Below are 26,093 nucleotides of genomic sequence, written 5' to 3'. Positions count from 1 at the left end.
ACCAGAGGATGATGTCTGTGGTTTGAGATGGTGTCTTGGTCTGTGATGAGCTTCTTGACTCAGGAGCCAGCCAGTTTTGGTCTGGTTGTTGTTCAGCAGCTTCTTCTGTACCTGCTGTCATCTAGTGAAAATTCAGCTTAAAACCAGTCAGCAGTTTCACCTGGAGGACTCCAGGAGAGCACTTTGATTTAGGAAACAAGAACAATGCTCTGTTTTGTGAAGCACCAGGGATTTCATTTCTTGCTACAGCTCTCTGAAATCCTAGCTGGTGAGTTCCAGCCTCTGACAAGCACAGACACCTAGTCTGTTTGCTGCCATATTGTTTTTTTGTTTAATTCTGTGTTAATTGGTGCCTTCCAAAAAAACCCAGCTGCTCTGTGGAGCACTGTCCCTGCCAATCTGACTGCTGAATTTCACCTCCTGCAATATGGGACGTGTGTAAACTGGCAGCTGACTTGATCAAGGTCTTCCGCTGGAAAGAGTTTTGCCTCTTTTGTGGCAGAAATTTAGAATTTGTTTCCAATTAAAATAAATGAACAGGAAGATTTTTCTGGCCCTAGATAGCAAGGTAGGTGTATTTTCATGCTACATGTGATTAGCAGAGGGATCTAGGGACTGGCTCTATGGCTTTCATTAGTGTGTGTGCTCATTTTGTGACCTTGTGAAGCCACGTTTGCATCCCTACCCCTCAATTTGCAGTGTTCCTGTAAGAACACACGCTGTGGCACCACATTATTGCATGGCCAACCTCCCTGTAATAATAACTTTGATCTACGTGGTATGAGTGGAAATATTATTTTATTCACAGCTCCAGTTCTCAACCAGCTTAAGGGTGGAGCCTCCCGAGCACTGTTATTGCCCATCACGCCAGAGGATGTGGCTGGGGCCTTACTGTGCTTTTCCAGTGTAGTTTGGCAGGGGTGTGGTACACATCCATCTCCCTGCAGTGACCCTGCTGCAGGGTCTCTTATCCCAGTGGATGTAGCCCAAGGCTCCCTGCTGGCAAGGCTGGTGCTGGCCCAAGGCCTCTGAGGTAGTGTCTCAGGCTTAGTGTCACACCAGCTCCTGCATGAATGACAAGTCTCACAAGACAGCATAAATGTTTTAATAGGCTCTGTTCCTTAAGACTCCTGCTTTAAAAGACTGAGGAGGGACCATATGGTCCTTTCCTGAGGGTCCATACTGCTCAGTGTCCATAGGAAGACACCTGGTGACTTTACCAGATCCCAGTGGGCAGTGTGATACTTGATGTGGGTTTGGAAAGAGCAGAGGAAGAGTTTTATTAGTGTAGCTACAGGGACAGCGTCTTGCCCTTTAGGAAGAGTATTTTTTATGGTTAAGGTAGCACAAAGGCATTTGAGAGGCTCTTTCCTTGTCTTACCCCAGAGTCAGGCATGATGGATGAAACAACCATTTTCACCAGCAAATGCGCAATACCCACAGGAACTGCTCCTTCCCAAAGTTGTTGGGCCAACACGCAGCGATCCACATCATTGCAACACTGCCCAGGGAGTGAAAGGTACTCTGGAACATAGCTCTGCAGACTGTGGAGCCCTAATGATTTGGAAATCACAGGTTAGGAGCCACTAACTACCTTGGGGAAGGCAGGACAGTGGCGCCAGCTGATACAGGAGGAAAACCAAGTGTTTCAGCAATGAGATGTAGTGGTTGATGTTTCTCTGTTTCTCAGTTTGGTGCAGGGTCCAGATAGTCTGATCATTATTTAAGCCTTGGTGTTTTTGCGCATTAAATTTGCAAAACTCGGTCCCGGATATTTGGAAATGGATCTTTTTGGAGGATGTTCAACAAAATGAAACAAAGAGTGCAGTGGATGTGATTCTTATCTTAGGGAGAAGCATGCAGAGGTAAGGATGATGCTTTGGAAAGGTTTTCTGTGCCTTTTGCTCCCAGCATAGCAAAGGTTATGCAAAGAGCAGGAGACTCCTGCATCCTCTGTATGAGAAAGCCCTGCTGTTTCCTAAGGCATCATTTCTCAGGTGTTTTGAAAATCTGACCCTCTTTGGGCTCCTTGTCTCTATGGGACTGGGAATTATCATGGTGTTGGTTCCTCCAGGTGAGGGTGTGCTAGTTGCTGGCTGCAGGTGTGAACACACTCCTCCCTCTGCCCTCAGACACACTGACTGCTTTCTGCAATTAAGAGCTCTTGGCTGTTTGCAGGATAATGTAGCTCTTGCAACCAGCAATTACACACGAGTTCACTTTCCCCCTTGGAGAAGCTGAGCTGAGTAGTTTGAGGAGGCACCGATTTCACTGCAGAAATTGAAGACCTGACCCACTGAATCAACACTTCCAACATTTTATGACCACCCACAGACTGGGAAGTTCAGGTTTAAGGATTCTGGGGATTTGTGCTTATACTGAGATCTTCTTGTGTGGGGTAGATGCTTTACTTTGCTGTGCTCTGGTGGTAAAGTTGTTTTAAGTGAAGTGCTGATGGATTTCTGTGTTTGCTGGTGCTCACAGACCAGTGCACAGGGAGCTGCCCCACAGTGAAAAAATTGAAAGGATAATTTTGTGCAACTTCTGCCTGCCCTTTCCAGATCAAACTCTATCATTTGCCTACACTGTGATTCCTGCTTTGCTTTGGAGAGGTGAGAGATTCGCAACTGGGACATGTGAAGAGGAGATTACAGCAGCAATGGCTTGTTTGGGTGATAGCAGCAGGACACAGAGCAATGTGAAGTAGCTCTTGGCCTATGCAAAATATTCTACAAACATAGCTTGAGATTTGCACCCCATGGCCCCCGTCTGTCACTCCTGAATTTCGGTGTCAGTGCTAATGGCTTTTCTCCTTCCAGCTGTGCCTGATGCTTCAATTCACAAAGTGTGGACTAGCAAAGCTGCTCTGGAGCTGATGCTGTTGTCCCTGGAGGACAGTCCAGCCTTGCCACTTGCCTGTCATTGGTTCCCCTTTCCTAATTATTCACATAAGGGCATATTCTCCTTATCACTTCTAATGGAGGAAGATTTCTCTTCCTGGTGATACTCTTTTATACAAGCCATGTTACTTCCCATGCTTTATTGCTTCTCAGTGATTTTCTTTAACATTGCAGCTTATGCACATTAAAAACAGGATCCAAGGGCAGGAGGACACTGTCCCCACCATCCCCCACATCTCAGGGCATTATTGTTGTTGCTTGTGTGGCTTTCCTGGCTGCCCCATCTGTCTCTATCACCTCTTGTCACCTTCCATGGTAATTCCTGCTGATTAGCAAAGGCCTTTATCAGCTGAGGCTCTTTGGCAAGACAAGTTCAGCCAACAGTTCTGACTCTGTCACAAGTTTCTACTTATTAAAAAAGTCCTTCCCCCTCCCACTGGTGGAAACACTATGAATCATTTCCCTCCCCTTTCTTTGTCAGGAGCAAATGCCATCAGTATTAGGACCCTGGCATTGACTTTCTGACTCCAGGAAATCATGGGTGAAACAATCCATGGAAACTGGAATCCCCATTTAAAAGTAAGATATTATTTTGTAAGGAACAGACCTCCCTTCTGGCTGCTATCAGATTGCCATCTGATTGACAATCACACGTACTTCCATGAGAAAAATAATGTTTTGTTCTAGTCCATGTCATTGTGCTGTTGATTTGTTTGTTTTACAGTGCAAGGTGGCAGTGCATGTTTAAATGCCCCATTTGGGAGATAGATTGTGTGTCAGGTGCCTGAGAGTTTTGGCAGGACCCTGAGGTGGATGTCACAGCTTAAATGGGTTGAGGGGAATTTGTGTCATATTTGATTGCAGGCCTGTGCTTATTTGGTGTATAAAAATAATTCTAATAGCCATGTGTAAGAATTAGAAGCCTTCATAAAAATACTTGAATGGCAAAATAGTTTTAGTTACACTGGAAGAAGCTTCTTAGCTCAAAAGGAGAACCCCTAACTGCACTCGGGCTAAATTCTTTATTTTTGTTTTTTGATGCTACTGATGCAGTGTAACTGCAAGAAGAGTCTGACCTCATCTCCCAGGTACCTCTGAGAAGTTGATCTTGGGTTAAACATGTTGCTTGGCAATGCATACAGACCTGGTGCCTCCCAGGTTTTCAGGTAGAAATGGCAGAGAATCAACAGCCCAGTAACAAGAACAACATGAAGAGGCAGAATCAGGAGCTCTTTCCTGCTCCTGGGAGACAGAACTGACAGAACCTCTCCAGCTGGAGCTTCTGTAGTCAGCACATGTCTCTTTTAAACATAAATCAGATGAGACATTAGAGTACTTTTAATGCTCCCATTAGTCTTCATGCTGTCCACTGTAGAATATTTATCATATGGCTTGCTTCACGTGCTGCATTCTGAAGTGTAGTGTTCTGAAATGTGGTGATGGTGCTTGAAATTCAAGATTAAATGTCAGTATGCATTTGTTCATCATCCCTTTGATAGTGTGTTTGGTCTCTTCTCTGTCTCTGGCAGAGGCTCTTTGCACCAAACCATTGGTGTCCTTAGGCCAATCCATCACCCAGACATACCTGGAAATGGGACTTGAGCTCAGCAATCAGAGAGTAAGACCAAGAGATGAATCTGTTCTCTGTCAGATTTGGAAGGGAGCTAAAACCAATTTCCCTGCTCCTTGCTGGCCCTGCAGCAGCTGCCTCTCACTGTTGGCTCCAAGGGAGCAGCCGGGCAGGCAGCTCAGGACTGAGCCACTGCCACAAAGGTGGGAAGGTCACAAAGGCATCCCTAGAAGGTCTCAAGGCCTGGATATGCAGCACCTCTCCTTGGCAGTGAAAGGTGTGATCAGGAGATTTGTTTTAGAGAGTGTCTGAGAGCTTACAAATCCCCAGTCAAGGGCAGTGGCTGCTGACAGCTGGCATCTGCTGTGCTTGTAGGGACTGTGTACCATATGTCCCCCTTCTCAAAGAGGAAAGCAGGGTTCTCCTGCTAGGCATCCCCTCAGGGACTTGTGCTGTTTCTTTGCTGGTGGTGCCTGGTGCTGTCCTGCCTCAAGACCATGCTCCACAGTGTCACCAAGCCCCACAGGAGCTGGGCTTCTTCCCTGTACAAACCACATCCCTGGCTATTACAAACTACTGGGCTGTGGACCCTTCTGGTGTACTCAGCACAGGTCTGTGGGCTAATGGGAGCACCAGAGTGTTTGGATGCACTTAAACCAGCTTGTTCTTAGGGCTCGTGGCACTTGTTAAAAGTCTATGTTACTCCAAGTATGAGGTGATGCAGGAATAAAATGATATTCTGAGGATACATTTAAGCTTACAGAATCAGCAGCTGCCAGATGGACAATCTCCTGCATAGCTTTATTATTCCCACTTTGTGCACCCACTGTGTATACAGGAGGAAACTTAGGTCTTATGAGAGAAGAAGTGTGTGGTCGTGAAATTAAAGACTACATATATATATATACACACACACACACACACACACAGATGAAGGGATGACTTAAGATGTCTTCTACTATGTTAAACCTGATACTTTGCCTCTTATCCATATTAATTTCTGAGGAATAATATTTTCTTTAAAGAAAAAATTATAAAAATAAATACTGTTATCCTGCATTAGCAGAAAGGCTGGAGCCCTGTCTTTCCCACGTCTCTCTTTCCAATTGCTGCTGTCTTCAGAGCCCTTCCTAACATGTGCCAGGCCTCCCTTGGCCCTGTCCAAGCCTGGCACACCAGTGAATGAAATATTTGCATGAGGCAGCGTCATCTCATGTAACCTTTGACTTCCCATTGAATTGAGACAGACTTCCTGTTCACTTCCTAGCTGGGCTGCAGCATGCTGAAAAGCCACTCATCCTTCTGTAAAATGGGGCTGTAGTGCCTGAGGAGGCTTAAAAGAGCTGCAGTAAAATTCAGGAGGGAGAAACCAGTGCTCTCTGTACTCACAGAGAAGAGATCCCTTCCTTATATTCCCAGAGGAAAAGCGAAGTGGCACATAAACCACTACTCCACCCTCGCCAGGAAATTGTCTGGGCTGTTCTGCATTTACCAGCCACCCTGGAACTTTCCCACTTGATGTTGGTGCTGGGCAAAATGCTCCCTTCCAGTGCTGTCCAGAGGGCTCCTTGCTGGTTGATGTGCTCCTGCTGCCCAGCTCTCTGCCTTCCCTGGATTTATGGTGACCCTTTCTCCCTTGTTAGGCAAAGCTTTCCATTATGGGGTCTGCACTCACTTGGAGAAGGTAAAGAGTGTACAATATGGGTCTCTCACATTCCCTTCCTTTTCCAGTCCTGTGGGACCTCCCTTGCTTTCAGAGGAAGACCAGGAGAAAAGGGGGAGCTGGAGAGAGCAGCAGTAACTGGCCCTGGCTCTGCCATCAGTTCCTGCTGGTTCGTTGCGCTGGGTTTGACCCTTTATCAGCACAGTGTGTCTTCCCAGACAAGGGAAGAAGCTGGGCACTTGGGAAGCTGTCCCTCCTTGGGTCACTCTGTCAATGAGACTTCTCTGCCTGCCAACCTCCACAATTTGTGGGGGTGGGGGTCCCCTCCTTGCTGCCCATCAGAACTGGATATGTTTGCAGAGTGTCCTTGTTTTTCTTCTTGTTTTTTCTTTGTTGACTGCCACTCCATGGTGCTCTAAAATACCCAGTCTTCTCCAGATCTCAGCTTTGAATGCCATACTGGACTGGGCAGCTACAGATCTTCCCCACTGGCCTCGTCAAGCCTTTTCCACTTTCCAGTAGTAGAAGGAAAATCTTCCTTTTGCTGACGGGATTAAAATGGAAGCACATTCTGGGCTTCGCTTTGTCCTAACACCACAGTTGCCCTGATATTTTCCATTTCCATTTAAGGACTGAATTAAGATTCATCATATCCTGGGGTCTTTTTCATACTCTGTTTAATATAACATTCTTTATTATTACTTTTAGAAAAGCTGAGTTGCATTTACAGATCTTTCATGTGTTTAAATCTTTGGTTCCTTTATGTTTTTGTATGGTCACCCATTCAACTTTCAACTCATGGCTTGAACTGAAAACAGGAAAGCCAGAAAGTGAGAATGTTTCCAAAATGTCGTTTTCTCTTTGCAGTATATTTATAAAAGTTGCAAAAAAAATACCAAGGTCTCCCACACCAGCATTTCTGGAGCACTGAGAAAGGAACTATTCCTTTCTCTATAGCTACCCCTACCTCTTTCTGCCCCCAAAAAGCAGTTTATTGCTGTTATGCAGTGTAAGTGTGATCCTCAAGGCAGATAATTCTCACCATTTACCAAACAGAGAAGCAGGAAATCAAGAATCTTTCAGTGTGTCCAGTGTGGGTCAGTGCAGGAGGATGGAAGGGTCACTTCCCTTCTCCAGCTGCTTTTGACTAAATTGCTCAAGCTGGTGCAATTTGACTAAATTGCTCAAGATGATGCAATGTCTCAGACACCCACTGAAGATTTCTCAGTGACCACAAGGCATCACATTCCTACAGGGATGGCTCAACATCAGCATAGTAATGAGATAACCACAGGGAACCCAGAGAGAGAAGCTGATGGCACCAGGAAATAGCTTTACCTCACAGCACAAACTGTTTTGTTGCCAGAATTGGGGATAAAGATAAACCACTTTCTCCTGTCTGAAACAAAAGGCTTTAACACCTTCCAGATTAGCAGCTATGGAGGAAAAGGCAGCCAAAAGGGGCAGTGTCTCGGGGAGGCTTAGAGCCTTTGCTACTGGACTGTCAAAGGCTGCCTTTCATTAACCTCTCAGATTGTGCAATCGGATAAAGTCAAAGCCACATATTCAGATTTTGGATCTGATTTGATTTCTTAGTCCAGTTTCTTATCTCACCATCTATGGGTGAGTATCTTATTTGCCTGTTGGTAGAAGTAGTTTGGAGCAGGGTGTAGTATAGATGTGGTTTTTTAATAGATATTTCATGGACTAAATAATGCTGGCAGATCCTGTTTTCTTCTACCACAAGGAGAACATAGAATTTATTCTTGTCTGATTATATTAAAAGAAATACAGCACAAAAGGAAAAAGGAAGAAAACCACCAAAAAAGGATATGAAGATATAATCCCTTCTAGCCAAAAAAATACCAACTCTATGACATCCTTGTGTGTGGGGAAAATCAGTTCCTAGATTATTTTGATAAACTTTGTTACAATCAGTTTCACACAAAACCCGGTTGTTTATTTAATCTTAACTGCTTGCAGAAATGTCATCCAGTAAGAACATGGAGGTTATTATTTTTCTTTTAGTTTAAAAAAAAGAGTTTGTTTATTTTTCTTCTGTTATTTGGTTTCTCCGTGTAGATTTATAAGGGCTCTGTCACTAGCAGTCTTGTATTTGCTTGTGAGCTGGGTGTGTGGTTTGTCTGCCTGGAAGGGCAGGAGCATCCACAGTGGGAGGCAGCTGAGTGGGGAGCAGATGGAGCCCCTGATGCTTCCTGCACAGCCAGCATGGCCATGCCAAAGTGACCCTCAATTGGGAGCGAGTCATAACATAGTGTCAGTCCATTTCAGGGTAGTGCCATCACTACGGGGGGGCCAAAACCTTTTGTGTTACCTGCAGGGTGAAATCAGAACCCCCCTCTGTCCCATAACTCCCTGGGTCCCCTGTGGAAGCTCACACAGGCAGGACTGTGGTGGCGGTCATCCAGGTTTCATGCTGACAACCATGATTGGAGCCAGGGATGAAACTCTGTCTGCTTGGTGCTGCTGTGCTGTCCCACATGGCTGGTGATGCCCCTAACCCTCCCCTTTCGTGTGTTCTCTCCTCAGGCAAGATCCTGTTCCGGAGGAGCCATGTCCGAGACGTAGCAGTGAAGAGGCTGAAGCCCATCGATGAGTACTGCAGGGTAAGGCTCTGGGGAGCACAGCCCTCCTGCCTGGGGGCTCAGGGCGCCACCATGCTTGCATTTCCCTGCTAGAGAGTGCTGACACCATCACAGGGAAGGATGGTCCTTCCCAAACACCACCCAGACTAACAGGGCAGGTGGAAACAGGCCGCCGTGTGCTCCCGGGGTGCTCGCAGCATTTTCCCTGGCAAACTTAATGTACTGGTTTGGTGCCTCATTTACTCTGTAAAGGCTCTAAGCCTCACCTGCCTAAATGTGGATTATTTTTCTGCATCAGCCTTGATGATTCAAGAGTTGAGTAGGCAGAGTGGTGTTTCAGACATCTTTTATGAAAAATCCTTTCCTTAGGATTTTTCCTCCTGAGAAGCTGAGAGGCCTCAGGAACAAAATGTAAACAATGATTATCTGCTGCTGTGGAATGCAACAGGTGGATCTGTGATTGGCCCATGTTGGTTGTTTTTAATTAATTGCCAATCACAGTCAGCTGGCCCAGACTCTCTGTCCAAGACAGAAGCTTTTGTTATCATTCCTTATTATTCTATTCTTAGCTAGCCTTCTGATGAAATCCTTTCTTCTATTCTTTTAGTATAGTTTTAATGTAATATATATAATAAAATAATAAATCAAGCCTTCTGAAACATGGAGTCAAATCCTCATCTCTTCCCTCATCCAAAAACCCCTGTGAACACCGTCACCGAGTGGCACAACTAAGGTGCTGTTTTCTTCTGTTTTCTGCCTGTCTATCCCCGGGTGCCACATGAGGGACAGCAGTGGCTGGTGCAGCACTGAGGGTGGACCTGTGTCTTCCAGGAATGCTTCTCCTCATGAGTGAAAGCCTGGAAATTTATTGCTGGACAGAAAAGCTTGACTCTGTTGAGAAGAATATTAAGCCACCTAATCTTTTCTTTCTAAATTAGAGTTTAGTTTATGGTTTGATGATAATTAATTCTCTGTCAGTAGAATAAAAGTCGTTTGCTTAGGCAAGTTCTACTTGCTTAGGCAAGTAGGATTCCCAGTCTTTGCAGAGGTATTGAGTCCGTCAGCACATTATTTAAACCCCAGACTTCCTCTCTTATTTCCCTTGAGGTTTTCTTTCCATTTTTAGAAAGTCAGAGGAGCAGGTGGAGGGGGAAAAAAGCATTCCCAAGAACTTCTCCAGTCAGACATTTGCTCATCCAAAATTGGAAGCAGATTGCCAAAGCGCCTGAGGCGTGCTGGGGGTGGTGGTGGTGGTGGTGGTGAAACCCATGCCATCTGCACCCCCGGGGTGAGGAAGCTGCAATTAAAGTCTTCTCTCATGAGATCAGGCTTTCTTGTGTGACAATTAATGTACTGTCTTCCTGCTGGCAGCCAAATGACTCTTTCTGAAATATGTAGGGTCTCAGTGGGTCCCCAGCCGCCCTCCTTCAGACAGGAACTGCCGGCGACAGGAGCAGCGAGGCCGGCTGATGTCAGGGTTCACCCAGCAGATGCTGGTGGGGAAAGCAGGGACTTTGTCACCCAGCAGTGAAAGCAGTGACCAGGGGCAGCTGGTTCTCTGGGACCCCATTGTCTCTGTCCCAGACAGACCTGACCTGACCCAGCCAGGCCTGCTGGGGCTCCACTGGTCATGGCCAAGGGGTGTGTTGTGGCTGATGGCACATTCACTGACACTGTGGTGCTGTGATTCCTGCTCTCCGCATTTCCTTTTTTCTCTCTTGGAGAATTCTGGCTCAGGTCATAGAATCACAGAATGGTTTCACTTTGGTTCAGATCTGCTGCTGCTGCTCAGACATGGTTGGATATGTCCCTGAAGCCAATCTGTTTACTTAATCCATGTATTGATAGATGCTGCTTTTGTGAACAGAGACCCTGCAGTGTTGGATTAGCCCAGTTTCCCCCAGCCCAGTGTTTCCTGTCTCCAGCAGCAGCCACAGTGCTTCTCAGCACTGAGTATCACTAACCTTGAGTGACTTCTCCAGAATATTATTCCTGTGGTCTCTGGCACATATGTTTCTTGTGCTTGATGTAGTGTCTTTTTATTTAGTTTGCAGTTTACTGTAATTTGTATTTAATTTGCCTTTGTACCCATTTTCTGCTTTTCTACCCTTCTCCAGTGAATATTTTGACTCTTTAGAGAATTGTATGGAACTGTAGAGCAAGAGCATAATTTTGACAAGTTCAGTCCTACTTCTATAAGAGTTCGAAGCTTATGTCCACATTAATCCTCAAATGGGTAGGCTGACAAATTTGAAAAAATTAGAGATTTTTGCTGGAATGATGTGGGTGAAGCTGATGGAATAAAATGAATAAACAAAACAATAGACCTCTGTCCCCTGGAATCTGTGTGGCAGCAGAGGGGGAGGCAGGTTCAAATGCAAAGTTCATGGCATTTTGGTTTTTTTTGGAAGATAAGAGTTCTCCATCCATTTCACCTGTCCTGGAAAGCTGAAGCACAAATGGGGGATGCAAATGTTTGACCATTTGTTGTTTTGTTTTTGCAGACTGTCTGTCAGTGTGGAAATTTGCATGGTTGAGAAGCAGGTCTTACTCCTGCTGTGTGGAAGTGTTTGTGGTTTCTGTGCCAGGAACAGGCAGAAGCTGTCTTAGAGTTTGTGGGGATACTTGGCAGTAAGGGGAGGTCTGCAGAAGATTCTGTATCAGGGGCATGATCCCTCTGGACCCTACAGCTTCCATCTCTGTACCCCTCATGCCTGGGTTGTTCCTAGTGCATTGTAGCAGCTTAGAGAAATGCCATCACAGAGGTACCTAGGCCAGTGGTTTTGCTAAGGCTGCAAGAAACTTTGAAGTTGCAATGAAAACGAGAGGAGTGGGATACATGGGAAGATTTCCAGGAGTTTTCTCATCTGTAAACATGAAAGTGCAGAGCCTGGATGTCCTTACTGGTAACCTGAGTGAGTTACCAAACAAACTGTGTTTTGCCAGTAAATGTGTGCTGCCCACTGGAATTAGTCTCTCTGGATGATTTCCCTCTTAACTGTAGGCTTGGAATTAGTTTAGTGTGATTTAAGGTCTTTTGGGCTCATTGGGCCCGATTTTCTAAATTTGTTTAGGAATTTTTGCCAATATGAAAGAAAGAGCAACTTCATAGAGCTCCCTTCCCGAGGGGCATTTTATTTATGAGGCTTTTGATCTCAAACACACCTCTGGTGAGTGTTTGTCCAGTGTGTACCATCCTGTCTTCAAGAAAGAACTTTCAGGTCAGTGGTTCACAAAATTGTCGCTCTGTCCTTTCACAGCTCTCTGGGAAGACTCGGGCCAGAATTTGCTGACTTCCATAAATTTGTGTGTGCTGATCCTAATTGAGGGAAGCATCTTTGTGCAGGGAAGACCTTAAAATGTAACATCCCATTGTCATAAACACTAACCTGGGTTTGTCACATGCCTTCATGCTGTCCCATAAAACTGGATATGGTTTTAAGTAGAAGCTTGGGAGCTTTTCTCTAATGAGACTTGAGTATCCAAATGGGCACCACCTAAATAGAAATTAAATGAGCGAGTCACATCAGTGCCAGGAAGTACTTTTATTAATGTCATTCTTTTATTAATGTTCACTATTTGAGAGACCATATTTCACAAACATAATTACCTCCCTCTTGGTCTCAGTCCTGCCTCTCTTTCAAGGTTTAATCCTTGAGCCTGTCAAGACAGGTACACAGACATTTCTCTCTCTATCTGTTGTACAACTAAGCTAGTTTGATTGAAGATGGAATTGTAGTCCTGGTCAAGAATGGGAGTTTAACTAAAATACTTTCAAAATTTATCTGTTATCAGTGAAATACTTTCAAACTTGATCTGACATTTTTAATTCATGTTTCAGAATCCCAATGCATTTAGACTGGCTGCAGTAATGAGAGTTTATTTTTTGCAACACTCTCCTCAGCACCTGGAGCAGAGCCTTGTTTTCCATTGTGTTATGGTGCTTCCATGCCAGAGCTCTTACAATGTTCCAGTTACTTCCAAAACTGCACCCTCTTTCCTCCGTTTCTCAGCTCTTTATTTATTCCCACTTCTTCTCCAGTCTGAACCACCACCATTCATTCTTCATCCACTTCCTTGCCTGCCTGTCAGTGTTTGCCATCCACCACTTCAGTGCTTTAGTTCAAGTTTGAGGTTCTCAGTCAAACAGAAGGTGTTTTCATATAGATAAAACAACTTATTTCTTTGTTCTCAGAAATTATCTATTTTATTTGCACCTTCCCCCTTGCTGGGCTCATGGCCATTCCCAAACATCTGGCTCTAGTGACTAATGTTAATGAAAATGATAAACAATTAGAGGAAAAGTAAGGGAGTCATAATTGTGCAGTATTGTGAGCTGGCACTGTGTCTTTGTATGCAGAGCTGGGAATAAACCCACTGGACATTAGGGATTTAAAAGTTGTGCATCTGAAGTGTCTCTAGGGGCTGTGTGAAGACAATCAATGATTCACCCCTTCCAGAGCCAGACACCCATGGCAGGGGGTAGACAAAGCACCCTCTGAGGATGCTGCTCTTTCTCTAGCAATGATACAAGCTGATAGACGAGTGTGGGCAGTCTCCCATGTAAGACACATGAAGTTCAGTGGGGTGAATACCATTCTGTGCAAATACACACACATGTGCTGTGCATCTCTGCATACACACATCTCTGCATCAGCTTTCTATAAATGTACCTGCAAAAATGCAACCCACAGCCCTCAATATTCATCATTAGGCGTGCCTGCAGGGTCTTATACCATGTATTCCAGGAACCCTTTGAGCTGTGATACAGTCCCACAGAGCAGTTTCCAGTTCTTGTAACCTCAAGCAATGAACCCCTGCCTGCACTTGGTGCTCTGCTGGTTTTGATTGCTGTGTGGCACACAGCAGCTTCTCACAGCTGGGGCTCTGAGAGTACCTGGCCATCCCCAGCACACCCTGCTCACACCCTGCCTAATGTTAACTTTTGAGTCACCTGCTCTGCAAGGCTGTAAGCTGTACTATAGAGCCAGACATGATTACAGGCTGGAAGGACACATGAAAGCCTATCTATCTCCTGAGGGATGTGTGAGGGCTGAGCAGTGCACGTCCTGTGCATGCCAAGCAAGGAAACATGCTGTTACTGATAGTTCTCAATGCTTGTGCAAGGCTGAGTTCTGCTTGCTGGCTCTTTTTATCTCTCACCTTTCCTGTGCAAGTTCCTTGCTGTTCCTGGATGCTTGCTGTTTGTAGCTGTGTGTGTTTACCTCTGGTTTCCACATCCCCAGAAGAATGTCACTTCCCTGTCCTTTCTCACCTTTGTGTTCCTCTTTGTTCCTCCTTACACTTCTTCCCTTGACCCTGCAGTCTTTCCTTCAGGCTGTTTCAGCTCTGCCCTGGAACTGTCTTGCTGGGAATGCCAGAAGCTTGCATTTTCCCCTTGCAGAGTGACAGTGTGTCCCTGATCTCCTCAGTTCACTTTTTGTTTGCTCACCAGGATCGTGTTGGCTTTGACTTGTTCATGTGAGTGTTGTGTATTTGCTGAAGAGACACTTGTCTCACTAAACAGTGTCACTGCTCCCTGCTGCTATTCAAAATTTAATAGAAAGGTCCTGATTGGTTAATATCCTTAGTTGCACTTTTTTTAACCATTTCTTAGAGTTTCTTACCACTTCTTTGGGTTTTGTTCCTTAAAAAAAAAAAAAAAGTAAAAATGGACTGGTTTGACTTTACACCTGAGCTTCCCAAAAAGCATGCAATGGCAAGTTACAATGGCTGGATTTCAGTCCATCTCTGTGCATAAGCCTGGAAATTGCAGCACGGGGAGATGATTCAGAAGCCAGCCCTACCCCAGGGTGGGAAGGTGGATGGCTGGGTGTGGAAATGACTGGCTGATTTTTATCCACTCCCTACAAAAGCCTGGAGCCAGAGAGGTGCTTTTCAGCCATCCCCCTTCAGCTCAGCAGGACCACAGTGCTTCTGGGGGTTTCCAGGCAGCCAACCACTGATTCAGGGGGTTCAGATTTCCCAAAGCGTCCCTCAATTCAGAAACAAAAATCTCCATAGCAGCTTTTCATTCCTCCATCACTGAACACCTACTCTGTGCTCAGCTCAGCATTGACATCTGGAGCCTGGTTCTTGGGAAGGGTGAGCACCTGTGACCTGTAGGGAAGTGGGGACTCTTTGGGAACGCATCTGATGCCCCAGACACCCCGTGCTGGGTGTGACTCGGGTATTTGTGTTTCTCTAGTAATGATACATATGGTGTGCACTGCTTGCTCCTGCCCCATTGACTGTGCAAGATTGAGCCCTTTGGGATTTCAAAACACACTGTAGATATTGAATATCTGAGCCTCCTAACCTTTCTGCAGATTAGGTAAGTGTTATTGCTCAGCATTGTAAGGGGATAACTGAAGATATATCCCAGCTGAATTTGATGAAAAGAGGTTAAGTAACCTGCCCTAACCAAAAAGGGTGTGAGTAGCAGAGCCAGTGCTAAATATCAGCTCCATCCACTGTTGGGTAGACAGCATTGCTTTGCTGTCTCTTGCTTGGGGAGCAGATGAATAAATGTTGTTTATGTTCTTGTTAGCCAGTGCTGGTGAGGCATGGCTCTTTCAACATGCTGTGATCATTACTATTCCTGGGCACTTCCTGACTTCCCAGTGTTATTCCTGGTTTGTCAGCTGGATGCATGTATTAGTGTACAGTAGGAAAAAAGGCAGAGCTCACACCTTTGTTACACTTTTAGACAAGCTTGAACAAACAGAGGTGCAGACCAGGGCATCCTTTGTTCCCGTAAAAGTGCTTGAGCTTTCCAGCTGTTCAGTTTCATCCTGCCTTAGTGCAGCAGCCAGTGGTGCTTACTCTGGCACTTGGACCCACCAAGCTCTTGCCCAGCTTCTGCATCTGATGCTGCTTCCTTTGCAAGGCATCTTTTTCAGCTCTATAGTGCAATTCCACATGACCAAAGGCCAGAGCTTCATTTTTCACAGGCCTAGTGATACCAAATGAATTTTCCTGATGTCCTTAATGTTCCCTTCACAAAGGAGAGGAGAGCTGTAGGTGTGAAGCATTTGACTTTGAATTTATGAACACCTCAAAACAAGACCCAGTCATCTAATACTGGAGACTGCAATTTCATAGCAGGCTTTTTCCAACTCTTTTCCTTCACATCCCCAAGCAAATGTGGTCTTGGAAACAAATCTGGCCACTTCTAAAGCCTGGCTAAAAACAGCTGTGTTGGTAACCAACTGCCCTGTCCTGCCTTTGTGCTTTGGTTGGACCTTCTGGCGTGTCTGACCAAGATCAGTCAGATGTCTCATGGTTAATATAACCTGTTCACCTAATGCATCTTCATTTAGTTCTGGTGCAATTTTTCATCCATCTTTCAAGATTGTTTGTCCTACTTTCAACTAGGAGAAGAGCCAGACAATCTCATTTTGTCAAACAGGTTTACAGCAACTCTAAGAAGCTTGGTCTATATTTAACCTGTGGCCTATTTTCAGCATAACTTAGCGCAGGAGGAGGTGAAGTCCAGCCTCTTTTCCTCTCCTGCTTGTCATTTCTGGAGGCAGCCTCCCAGTCAGGTCACTGAGAGCTGCTGCCCCATCTCTGTGGGCTGGGGACAGCTCTTTAACTTCTTTTGGCACCATAAAGATCTAGATTCTGAACAGCAAATTCATAGCATGTTTCTGCCTTGTGTGCTTGTCTTATTTCAGTTCTTGCTTTCCAGTACACTTCAACATAATGTGGTTGATGCCCAGACTGTACTTAGCTATTGCTGAATGTGACAAGTGCTATGTCCCTCTGCCAAGGCCAGTGCACAGACACTGCTAGCCAGGATGTGCTGTGCAACCTTCTTCATTCAAAAAAAGCCTCTCTGTGTTTTGGTTGGGTTTGATTTGTTTTTTTCAGGCACCTAATCAAACTTCCTTTCCTGTTAATTTAGGAGCAAATTGTTGTTTGGTTTGGTTTGGTTATGGGGTTTTTTTTAGCAAACTCTACTTTTTGTGTGGACAGTGCTTCATGGAAGGCTTTATGAACACATTAATCTGTTGTCTGAGTGGGTGTTGAATTTGTGTGCATTGACACAAGGCCTGTAAGCCCTAACCTCAGTGTGTGAGGTGCTGTGCAAGCCCATATCACAGACTGTCCCAGCCACAGAGCACTTATCTGTGCAGTGTCATGGTTTTGCACTTATGGACCAAACTCTGCTCTTGAGCACGTGGCAAAATAAATTACATTGGCTGATTCTAAGAACTGCTGCTTGTCTGAATTCATTGCTTCCTACCTGACATTTGCAGTCAGGGCTTGTTGTTTCCTTTCTTCTCAGGTTAGTAGCCAGGTGTGCTGCTAACCTGTATTCTTCAGTATTCCTTTCCCCTTGCCAGGACTGTTTTGCCTCCTTGTGCTTGGCAGTTTAGATTTTGATGCCATGTTTTAAACTTGGCTTATGTCTAAGTGCTTCTCACCCTCTGTTTTGTTTTGCAGGCACTGGTTCGGCTTCCTCCCCATATTTCACAGTGTGATGAAGTCTTCAGGTTCTTCGAGGCTCGCCCAGAAGACCTTAACCCTCCAAAAGAGTAAGTGTGGTGATGGTTTTTCAGTGCTGCTCAATACATTTTGATTAGCTGGAAGGAAAAGGTCATTTGTTTTCATTACTGCTGTAGACGTGGGAACAGATTTTGTAACTTTCATTACTACCTAGAAAATGCCCAGCAGTTACACACAACCACTTTGGGTGAGTGGAGGACAGGGAAGTCAAGCAGCCCTCAGACACAATTTTCAGCCATTCTCCACCCACCTTTGCATTGTTTCTTGCTCATGGTTCTAATGAGGGAACCTCCCCTGGTTTGTAGGTTTTACCTGATAGTTATCACCAGGGAGTCATTTAGTTCCCAAAAAACATTGGCTCAGTAGCAGGGGGAAATCCTGCCAGTAAGCACTTGGCTCATAATTACCAGCTGCTTCTTTAAATGTACTCCTGCCCAGAGATACTTAGCTATCGGTAGGGAGCAAGATTGTGGTCCAGATCCAAAATTCTCTCTGGAGAGTCTATTCTTTCTGAGCAGGAAGCCAAGAAAAGGAGGAGGGAAAGAGCTCCCATTAAACACGAGACAGAATTGTAGCCTTTACCTTGGAGCAGACAGGCTGATTCATGCTGGTGCACTCAGGGTCCATAGGACTCATTTATCCAGGGAAAGCATTGGCAGGAGGGTATTTACAAGCAACAGAGCTGCCTGGCCTGGTATTTCCTTTTCTCTTTCATCCCAAACAGGATATATTTTATTGTACTCTGCAATAAGATTTTCACTTGGTCCCATTGTGTTTTGTGCTGCTTTGTTGCATGATTTGAAACCTGATTGCAGGCAGCGTTACCGTAATTTGCTTTCTCTCATGTTTGCACAGCCCACTGGATAAGGGGAAATGGATGCAAAGCTTATGGGTTTTGGGCACTTCAGCACATGCAAACCTGTAGTTATTGATAAGATTTATATTGGCTTCAGCTGTCTGCTTCCATGTTGGTGAAAAAGAGAGGAGGAGCTTTGCAATTTGATTTCCCAGACTTTGTTCCTTGCACATGCACAGGTTTGTACAAGGAGATGTGTTAACATGTGTTAACTAAAGAAAGCACTACTAGCATCACTGAGAGTTTCCATTTAGGGTCTGCAAGTAGGTTTGCAAAGGTTGCTTGATCCCACAACACCCCATTTGCCGTGCAAAGACACATCCCTGTGTGCCAGGCAGAAACACACACCCAGAAGAGAAGTTAGGTCCTGGGAGTTATGTAAGAGTTCACATGGAGGATCTCATATGGAGGTTATGAGTCTGCTTGGTATTCCTGTCTGCTTTCTGTACTGATGCAGACCCTACAGCACCTCTGCAAGGCAGGGGCCTGGGACCCAGGCCCACCCCCAGATGTACACCAACCATTATGGCTTGCATCCCTTGTCCCTACTCAAAGTTGTAGAGGGCCTGTTTGACAGCCTTGCAGGAATTTTCAAGTTATCCCTTCACTCCCCTCTGGAAAAACAAAAAAGACTAAATGTTCTCAGCCCAAGCCTTGCATCCTATTCCAACCTAGTAATAAGTGTGATTTATTTTCCTGGAAAATGTAGAGCAATAACCTGATTAAATCTCACTTCACTAATGTCTGCAAGACATTAATCTAGCTGGGTTTAAACAAATCCTACCTCGTCTTCTGTAAGCAAACAGATCTTAGGGAAGGTGTCTAAGGTTTCTGCTGGGAGTGCTTCACAAAAGATGTATTGTTGAAACTGAAGATTAGTCTCTACAAAAAGATGATGTAAAAGCCAACGGAAACATCTTAGTGTTTTTCTTCTGTGAACTGAGGGGGAAGGGAGGAGATCTGAGGCTCACTGGACCACTGTGTAGGGTCTGGGGGAAGGACACCTCCAGGGCGATTCTGAACCTCAGCAGGCACTGCAGGAAGGAGCATGATTCCAGAGAAATCTCAGTGTATTCCCTTGTTTTCTTACTCTGTCAAGCCCCTCCAGAAACAGTGAGCCAGTGGTGCCCAAGCCCTTTGAATTCAGTCTTCCCTGGACCTCATTGTTCATCATTCCTCTCACTGGAGGTAGGGCTGTAGCCTGGAGGCATCATCTAGACTATCCTAATTATGTTATCTATTTCTTCAGCTGCTTCTTTTAGCCCTCAGCACAGAGGTAGTTTGTATGTTGCTCTGTCAGCACAGACATTGGCATTCAGCTTGCTGGGTTAAAGAACAATAAGCAAGTGACTCGGCCACCAAGGGGCAGAGAACAGAATTGCTTCTGCTGCCTGCATGTCTCCTCTCTGTGCACAATGAGATGATCTTTAGTTTCATGTTGACCTGCTCAGTTTTTATGCAGCAGCTTGGCCTCATAAAACAAAGCCTGACCTAGGGTTTAATTAACTAACTAATTTTCAGGAGTGTAACCCATGTGCATTTGAGTTGTTGAGCCCAGAGAGTCCATTGAGTTGAGTCTCAGTGACTAAACCTGTGCTTCCAGACAGAAATACATGGGAGTTTAGACTTTGAGGGAGGAGACACAAAAAAAAGGGTTTACCTAGCAGCTGGGATGTGCAGAGAGGTATCCATGCCTTTAATTGCTGAACCATGGCTTGCTATGGTGCACTAATCCATGTAGCACTGCATTAATCCAGCCACAAAGCTGAGCTCTTCACTTCTGTTCCTATTGTCCTGAAGGACACCAGAACTCCCCTGCAGCTCCTTAGGCACTGGATGTTACAAATGGGTTGCTGGCTTCTTCCTTACAGCCCTTCATCTGCCCTGCCCTTGCCTCCTCCCTGCCTCTCTGTGGCTCCTGCCCGGGCTGTGCCGTGTTTGGCTGGCTGGCTGCTCCCTGCAGAGCCATTTCCTACTGCTGCTGTGCTGAGTGCCTGCCGTGCTGGGCTGTGAGCTGCTCAGCAAAAGCTGGCCTTTCCCAATCTCTCAGAATCTGGCCAGTTTGTTCGCTTGAATTCACAGCTTAGGTTTTCTGTTTCCTGTTTTGGTGATGGTCCAGGCCTTCAAGTCCTGTGACAATAGGCAGAAGGTATTTCTTCCAGCCCATTAAACCTCTCCTGGGTACAGCAGCTCACAGGCAGAGCTGGAGAGATGTCTCAAGAAATCTCAGTATTTGCACTGGCTGACAGTCTCCTCCGAGCCTGCTCCTGCTGGTGGAGATAGCTCCAGGCCAGGTAGCTGCCAACAGCAGGTTTCCTTCACGTGCCATGGGAGGGACCTTGGCAGGACACTAAATTCCTGTGTGGAATGGTCTAGGAGCTGTTCAGGCTGTTCCACATGGTGAAAGCATGGCTTTTGCAAGGGATCTGGGGGGCCAGGGGAGAAGTGATGTGCCAGGCAGGGTTGGGATGACAGTGTTCCCAGGGCAGCTGTCTGACTGCTCTCACTCCACCCCTGGATTAGCCGCAGGGAAAGCAAGCTTCAAACCACCAGCCCTGGTACAGGAGGAGCAGTTCTCAACTGCTCCTGTTTCCAATATGTGACATTTCAATGTTTGGGCAAACACCTCTGTCTGTAGGCACATGGCTGGGCTTGTGTCCTTTACCATACCCGTGTAAGGGCCAGATCCTGCACTGCCATGGGAAAAGACACTGTGAGGTAAGAAGGAAGTGTGTTTTTATTTATCCTTTGTTCTAAGTAAACACCATGTCACTAAAAAACCATTCATTTACTGCATACTTCTGTTAATAATTATAATTACTGATAACTAAACCAGAGGTAGATTAATTTCAGATTTCTGCTGGGGATTTAAATTCAAGGCTGAGGTCAGGCCAGGGCTCACAGTCAACAAACAAAATCTCAGAAGCCAATTTTTTAAATGATTCTATTTTACTAGAAATAACAAAAATACCCAAAAAGTAGGATTAATCAATTAGACATTGCATATGGTTTACTGGTCTTAGGGCTTTTTTGCAGTGAATTTCAAAGTATCACAGCCAGACCACTCTTGTTAGAGTTTGTTTTTTCTTTGTGTCTAGATCCAGTCTAAAGAGCAGATCAAGAGCCAAGAATTCAGTTCTCCAATACTTCCCTCTATAGAAATGCATACAGTCTCACACAAGATTTCTGTTTAAAACACCACTAATAATATTATCAGCTGAATTTAAAGCAGTGTTCAGTATCTGAGAATAATTTTCCTGTAAGAATCATAAAGCAATTTTCAAACAATATGCAAATCCAGAAAAGCTAGGGAAATTATAGGTATATGACATATTATGAGGGTTCATGCAGAAAATGCAGTTAAGGCTGAAGGTGCCTTTACTAAAGAACAGAAATGCTCTATTGTGGTCTGTAGCCAGGAGCTTTACTGATCATATCTCTGTCAAAAATAAATAAATATTGGTGTAACACTCGGATGCTCTGATGCCAGGCAGCCACTGTAAAATGGAAGCTGGATTCTCCTCTTATTCTTCATGTATTACAAATTCCTGATAAGGATGCTGAACAGAAACAGCCAGGGTAATGGAGGGACCATGTTAAGGAAGCTGCTTTAGTTAATGAGCATATTGGTGCTAAAGCACAGCTCTCTAATACACTATTTTCTATCCATAAGCATGACTGTGTCTATATACAATTATTTCTATTTCCCAGACCTGCTCTGTAATAACAATTCAATTACCTATTGGTAGAGGAAGAAAACTTTTCATGTGCAAAATATCTGTATTTATTCAGATTTGTTTAGATATTATGAAAATATTTTCTCTTACATTTCATCCCTTATATTTCATTGCTTATATTTCACTTATATTGTATTGCTTTTGAACTGTGTTTCCCAATACATTGCACAGCTGAGTCTCTGAGCAGGTGTGCTGTGAGGAAAGCTGACATTCTTTTTTTGTGATTGTTCTTTTTTACAGGACTTGCAATACAGTAATTTCCACATCATTTAGGAATGTGCTCAGCACCAGTTGATGACAATTGGCGTTAGAGTCTGAACTTGGCACTGTTACTGTGACAGCTCAATGCACACACATTTTATTTGGGAAATCTGTTCCACTTGAGAGAGGCAGAATGGAAATTAATATCCCTAAAAAATGCAAAATAAGAAAAGAGATAGCGGTTTTATTTTGCTTTGATTTTTTTTACCTGGGAAGTAAATTATGAAACACAGAGTGGAAAAAGTTCTGATTAAAGCTTGTGACAGGATAAGGCAGTTAAAACCCACTGCCTTGAAGGGAAGAAAAATTTATTATTCTCAAAGAATTATTTATTCACCGAGGTTTAGGTAGCTAAGGATGCAATAATGCATCAGGGCTGTTATTGCCAAGAGCCTTGCTTGGATACTCCTAACTGGTCACCCAGCTCTCCCTGATTTCACTGGGAATTAGGTACCACAGCTCTTCGAGCATCTCCAGTGTAGCAGAGCACCTGTGTTTATTTTCTGAAACATGCTTGGTTTAGGGCTGTATTTATTAGTAATATTTGGCCTCAGCACCTAAATTTGTGGGAAAAAAAAGTCTCAGAAGTGCTTTACAGTGTCCTGCTCCCAGCATGGGACTGTCACCGTCTGTGGCTGAGAGGTCAGGCAGCCCAGGAACAGAGGGGAGCAAGTGTGGCCAGTCCCCAGTGGTGACCCCGAGAGCAGGAGCTCAGACTCTGGGCCATGATCAGGTGAGGCTGTGGTTCCCCCTGGGTGTGCTGCCTTTCATCAGTGCTCCTGATCTCTGGAAGGCTTGGAGATTGTTAGCTTAAATAAACTAAGCAGGAATGGAAAAAAGGAAATAACAGATTCATTACTTGTTCTCTTCTTCAGTTTCACATGGGCCTTTCCCTTTTGTTTTTAGTATATAAAGTGATTTGGACTGGGATATCAAATGGAGGGTATTGAAATTTGCTACTGGCTGCAGCATTGGTGATACCAGCAAATAACTCAGCCTTCCTGAGAAAAGATTGAATTTTTTTTTGCTACTCTTTCAGAAAATGAAAAAAGAAATTACATGTAGATGAATATAAAATAATAAACCTGGGGGAAAACTGAAAGCATATTAAATGAAATATGTTCAGCAGCCAGAAAAAAAAAACCTATAGAAAATGGCAGCTGGAGGAACATGAGCTTATATCCCTTGCCTGGGGTATCACATTTGGGTTGGCTCATGCTTTTAGGCCTGACTGTGAAAGGACACAGAGCTGAGAGGAGCAAAGACAGTTTAATGTACTGACACTCAGCACTGGCAGCCAAGTGTACAGAAATAGCTTTTGCCTGGATTGGTTATAAGCAGGCTGCAGGGTTTAAAAGTGGGATGCTGTCATGGGCACAGGATGGATTAAGAATAAACAGACTTACTCGAAATTCATCAGTATGAGAATGAGATTAGAGCTCTGCCAACACCCAGCAGCTTCAGCAGTGGCACTGGACAGTGCCTTGCTGGGGTGAAACACAAGAGTCTGTCAGTGCTGGTTAAATTGCACTGTTTGTGAGCACAAATTTAAAAAAAAATATTTTTCTTTCACTGTAGAAGAGTAGTGACTCAGGTGTTTTGAAATGCAGAGACGTTGCCTTTAGAAAAACTAAATGCCAAACATGTTGGCTCAAGATCTTTCTTCCTGTCCAGTAATCTTACTCATATCCTAAAGGAGCAATCACTGCTGATGATTTGTCAGTGCCCATTTTGTAGATTAGAAAGTAGTAGTTTGCTTACTGTTTAACTTAAACCATAAAATTTCTTCTTTCTGAAGAAGCTGAGTGGTTAATGCAGGGCACTGGGAAATTTGCTCCTTACTGTCTCATTGATTTATTTTGTGATGTTGGAAAGGCTCCTTACATCTCCTGGCTCTACCTGCAGAATGATTGCAGAGTTTAGGTTACAGAGATTTGCTAAGAGGTTTTGATTCTGGTAAGGAAACCCCATTCTTTCCATAATACAGTTTTAGAGATGACCAGTTACAAAACTAATTTGTTTTAAAAAATCATCACTCAATGTTGGAAGAAACATTACTTCCAAAATCTGTCAGGAAAGCTTGTTCTGCTGGTGCTCCTAGATGCAAAACCAGTTAGAAAGTCAAAACAGTAAATTTATTTGTTTATGGCAGTGGGGGAACCCTGGCCTAATGAGGCAGGATTGGATCAGAACCAAAATAACTGGATTCAGAGATTATCAAGTTTGTTGTTAAGGATTTGAGGTTCCAGTTATCCTTGAGCACTCATTTCTAGAGAGGTTTGGCTCAATGCCACAGGATCTCCTGGAGTTCTCTGTTTAAAGGCAGGTGATGCTTGGTTTGCAGCCCACAGGGCTGAATTGCCCGTGCTGATAGACACAAAAGAGATCTTTATCTCCATACAGAAGAGAAGTGTCTGGTCCTCATCTTCTTTGTGGATAAGCCTGGAACTGAGGAGAGGACGAGGGACAGGGACTTCCTTTTTTTATCTGGGTTTCTTGCTCTGGTGAGCCCCTGCTGGCAGGTTAATTGCACACTGTCACCATTGACTCATCACCTGCCAGGCAGGAGGAGCTGGGGTGGAGTTTTCTCTGCACTAACATGACAGAGTTGAGTATAGCCTGTCTTGTCCTCTGTGTGTCACATCTCTGGAAAGCCAGAACAGGCAGCTTACCTTGCAGATATGATTATATCACAGAGAAGAACTCAGCCTGTTGTGGCTGTGTCTATAATATGGTCACACTATTGTTTAGTGAAGATCTTTCACTCTGAAGAGGAGGGTTCTAGGGACAGACAGGCTTAATGGGGTGGCTGCTGCCAGGGTGATAACTTATCCCCCAGTGGTGCCTGGGGTCAGATGGGATTTTTCAGTGGTCTGCTCTCTCTGTTGTCGATTGCTGTGTAATTTTGACATTGCTTGTCTGGAGAGTCCCTTTGTTTTTAGCACTGTTGAGGATTAGTAGCCTCACTGGTTATAAAAGTTTCATGTGCACATGCCTAGTGTGACCCTCTGTGTGATTTTGAACTGTTTGGGGGCAAAGTAAGACATCCCATTACATTTGATAGGATTTTATCAGGCTGTGCTATATGTGATAAAGGAAGGTGTTGCTTACAATGTATTTTAATGCTGTTTACCATCACAGGCCAGGTGGAGTTGAAATCTCACATTTATTTGAGGTGAAGCATTGCTGTCTAAACACTGGTAAGCAGAGGTGATGTTCCTCAGTAAACAGGACTTTGAGAGTCTCTGGCACTGCCCTTCTCATCCAGCACTTGCCTCTGAAGAGAGGGAAGGAAGCCTTAGCAATCAAAGGGTGCTGGACAACAGGTAAAGCAAGTCATGTCTCTCTGGAGAGCTGCTGCCTCTCCTGCATTTTGTTGAGATGAGAGCTAGGTTTTGGTTCTGGCTTGGTTGAATCATATTATTATTTTTCAGTATACCTGTCTTTACCTGTCCATCTGAGACCACCAAAGAGTTTGTGCTAGCAATCCATTCCATTACATACACAGGGCTCAGTGTTTTGTGTCTGTCACAGAGATTTGCATTCAGCTCCCAATGTTGTTGCAGGTAAAAATCTTGTTTACAGCAAGCCTGGGAAAAAAACCCAACTTTTGTGGCAGTAGGGAGCCATCCCCTGGAGTGCTGCACATGTCCCAGGTAATCTCTTTTGCTCTGTCTTCTGTCTCATGAGAAATGGGGTACCTTTAGGACTCCGTATATATAAAAAAATACCAGACCTCAAGTGGCTCTGGGTGAAGGAGACACAGTGATCTATTAGTAGATTCATTTCCACCCTTTCCATCTTCCTGACTGTTCTGCTGCTGACTGTCTTTCATGCGTGCTGTTCCCAGAAACACAAGCAGAGGATCAAATAACAACGTGTTTTGACTCCAAACTCTGGAATGACTTATCATGTTATCAAAGCTTTTGATTTAATTGAAATTTCACAGATAACCCTAGACCTGCTTTTAAGTGCAGACTCAAGAG

The 26,093-nt window shown here is 44.6% G+C and overlaps 1 protein-coding gene across 4 annotated transcripts in view; it reads left to right on the top strand.

The window, feature by feature from the left end:
• The window catches only part of SH3PXD2A (SH3 and PX domains 2A), a 245,823-nt gene that overhangs the window by 90,677 nt on the left and 129,053 nt on the right, over window positions 1-26,093 (top strand). For all 4 annotated transcript variants that reach the window (XM_071446391.1, XM_071446390.1, XM_071446389.1 and 1 more), the window contains exons 4-5: window positions 8,684-8,760; window positions 17,191-17,282. In XM_071446391.1, coding sequence (XP_071302492.1) covers window positions 8,684-8,760; window positions 17,191-17,282 — 169 coding nt within the window. The remainder of the gene's footprint in view (window positions 1-8,683; window positions 8,761-17,190; window positions 17,283-26,093) is intronic.

The sequence above is a fragment of the Agelaius tricolor genome, unplaced genomic scaffold (genome assembly GCF_023055355.1).
Source record: "Agelaius tricolor isolate 1412-34295 unplaced genomic scaffold, bAgeTri1.0.p SCAF_22, whole genome shotgun sequence".
NCBI classification, from domain to species: Eukaryota; Metazoa; Chordata; class Aves; order Passeriformes; family Icteridae; genus Agelaius; species Agelaius tricolor.
This window is presented reverse-complemented; position numbering and strand designations above follow the sequence as displayed.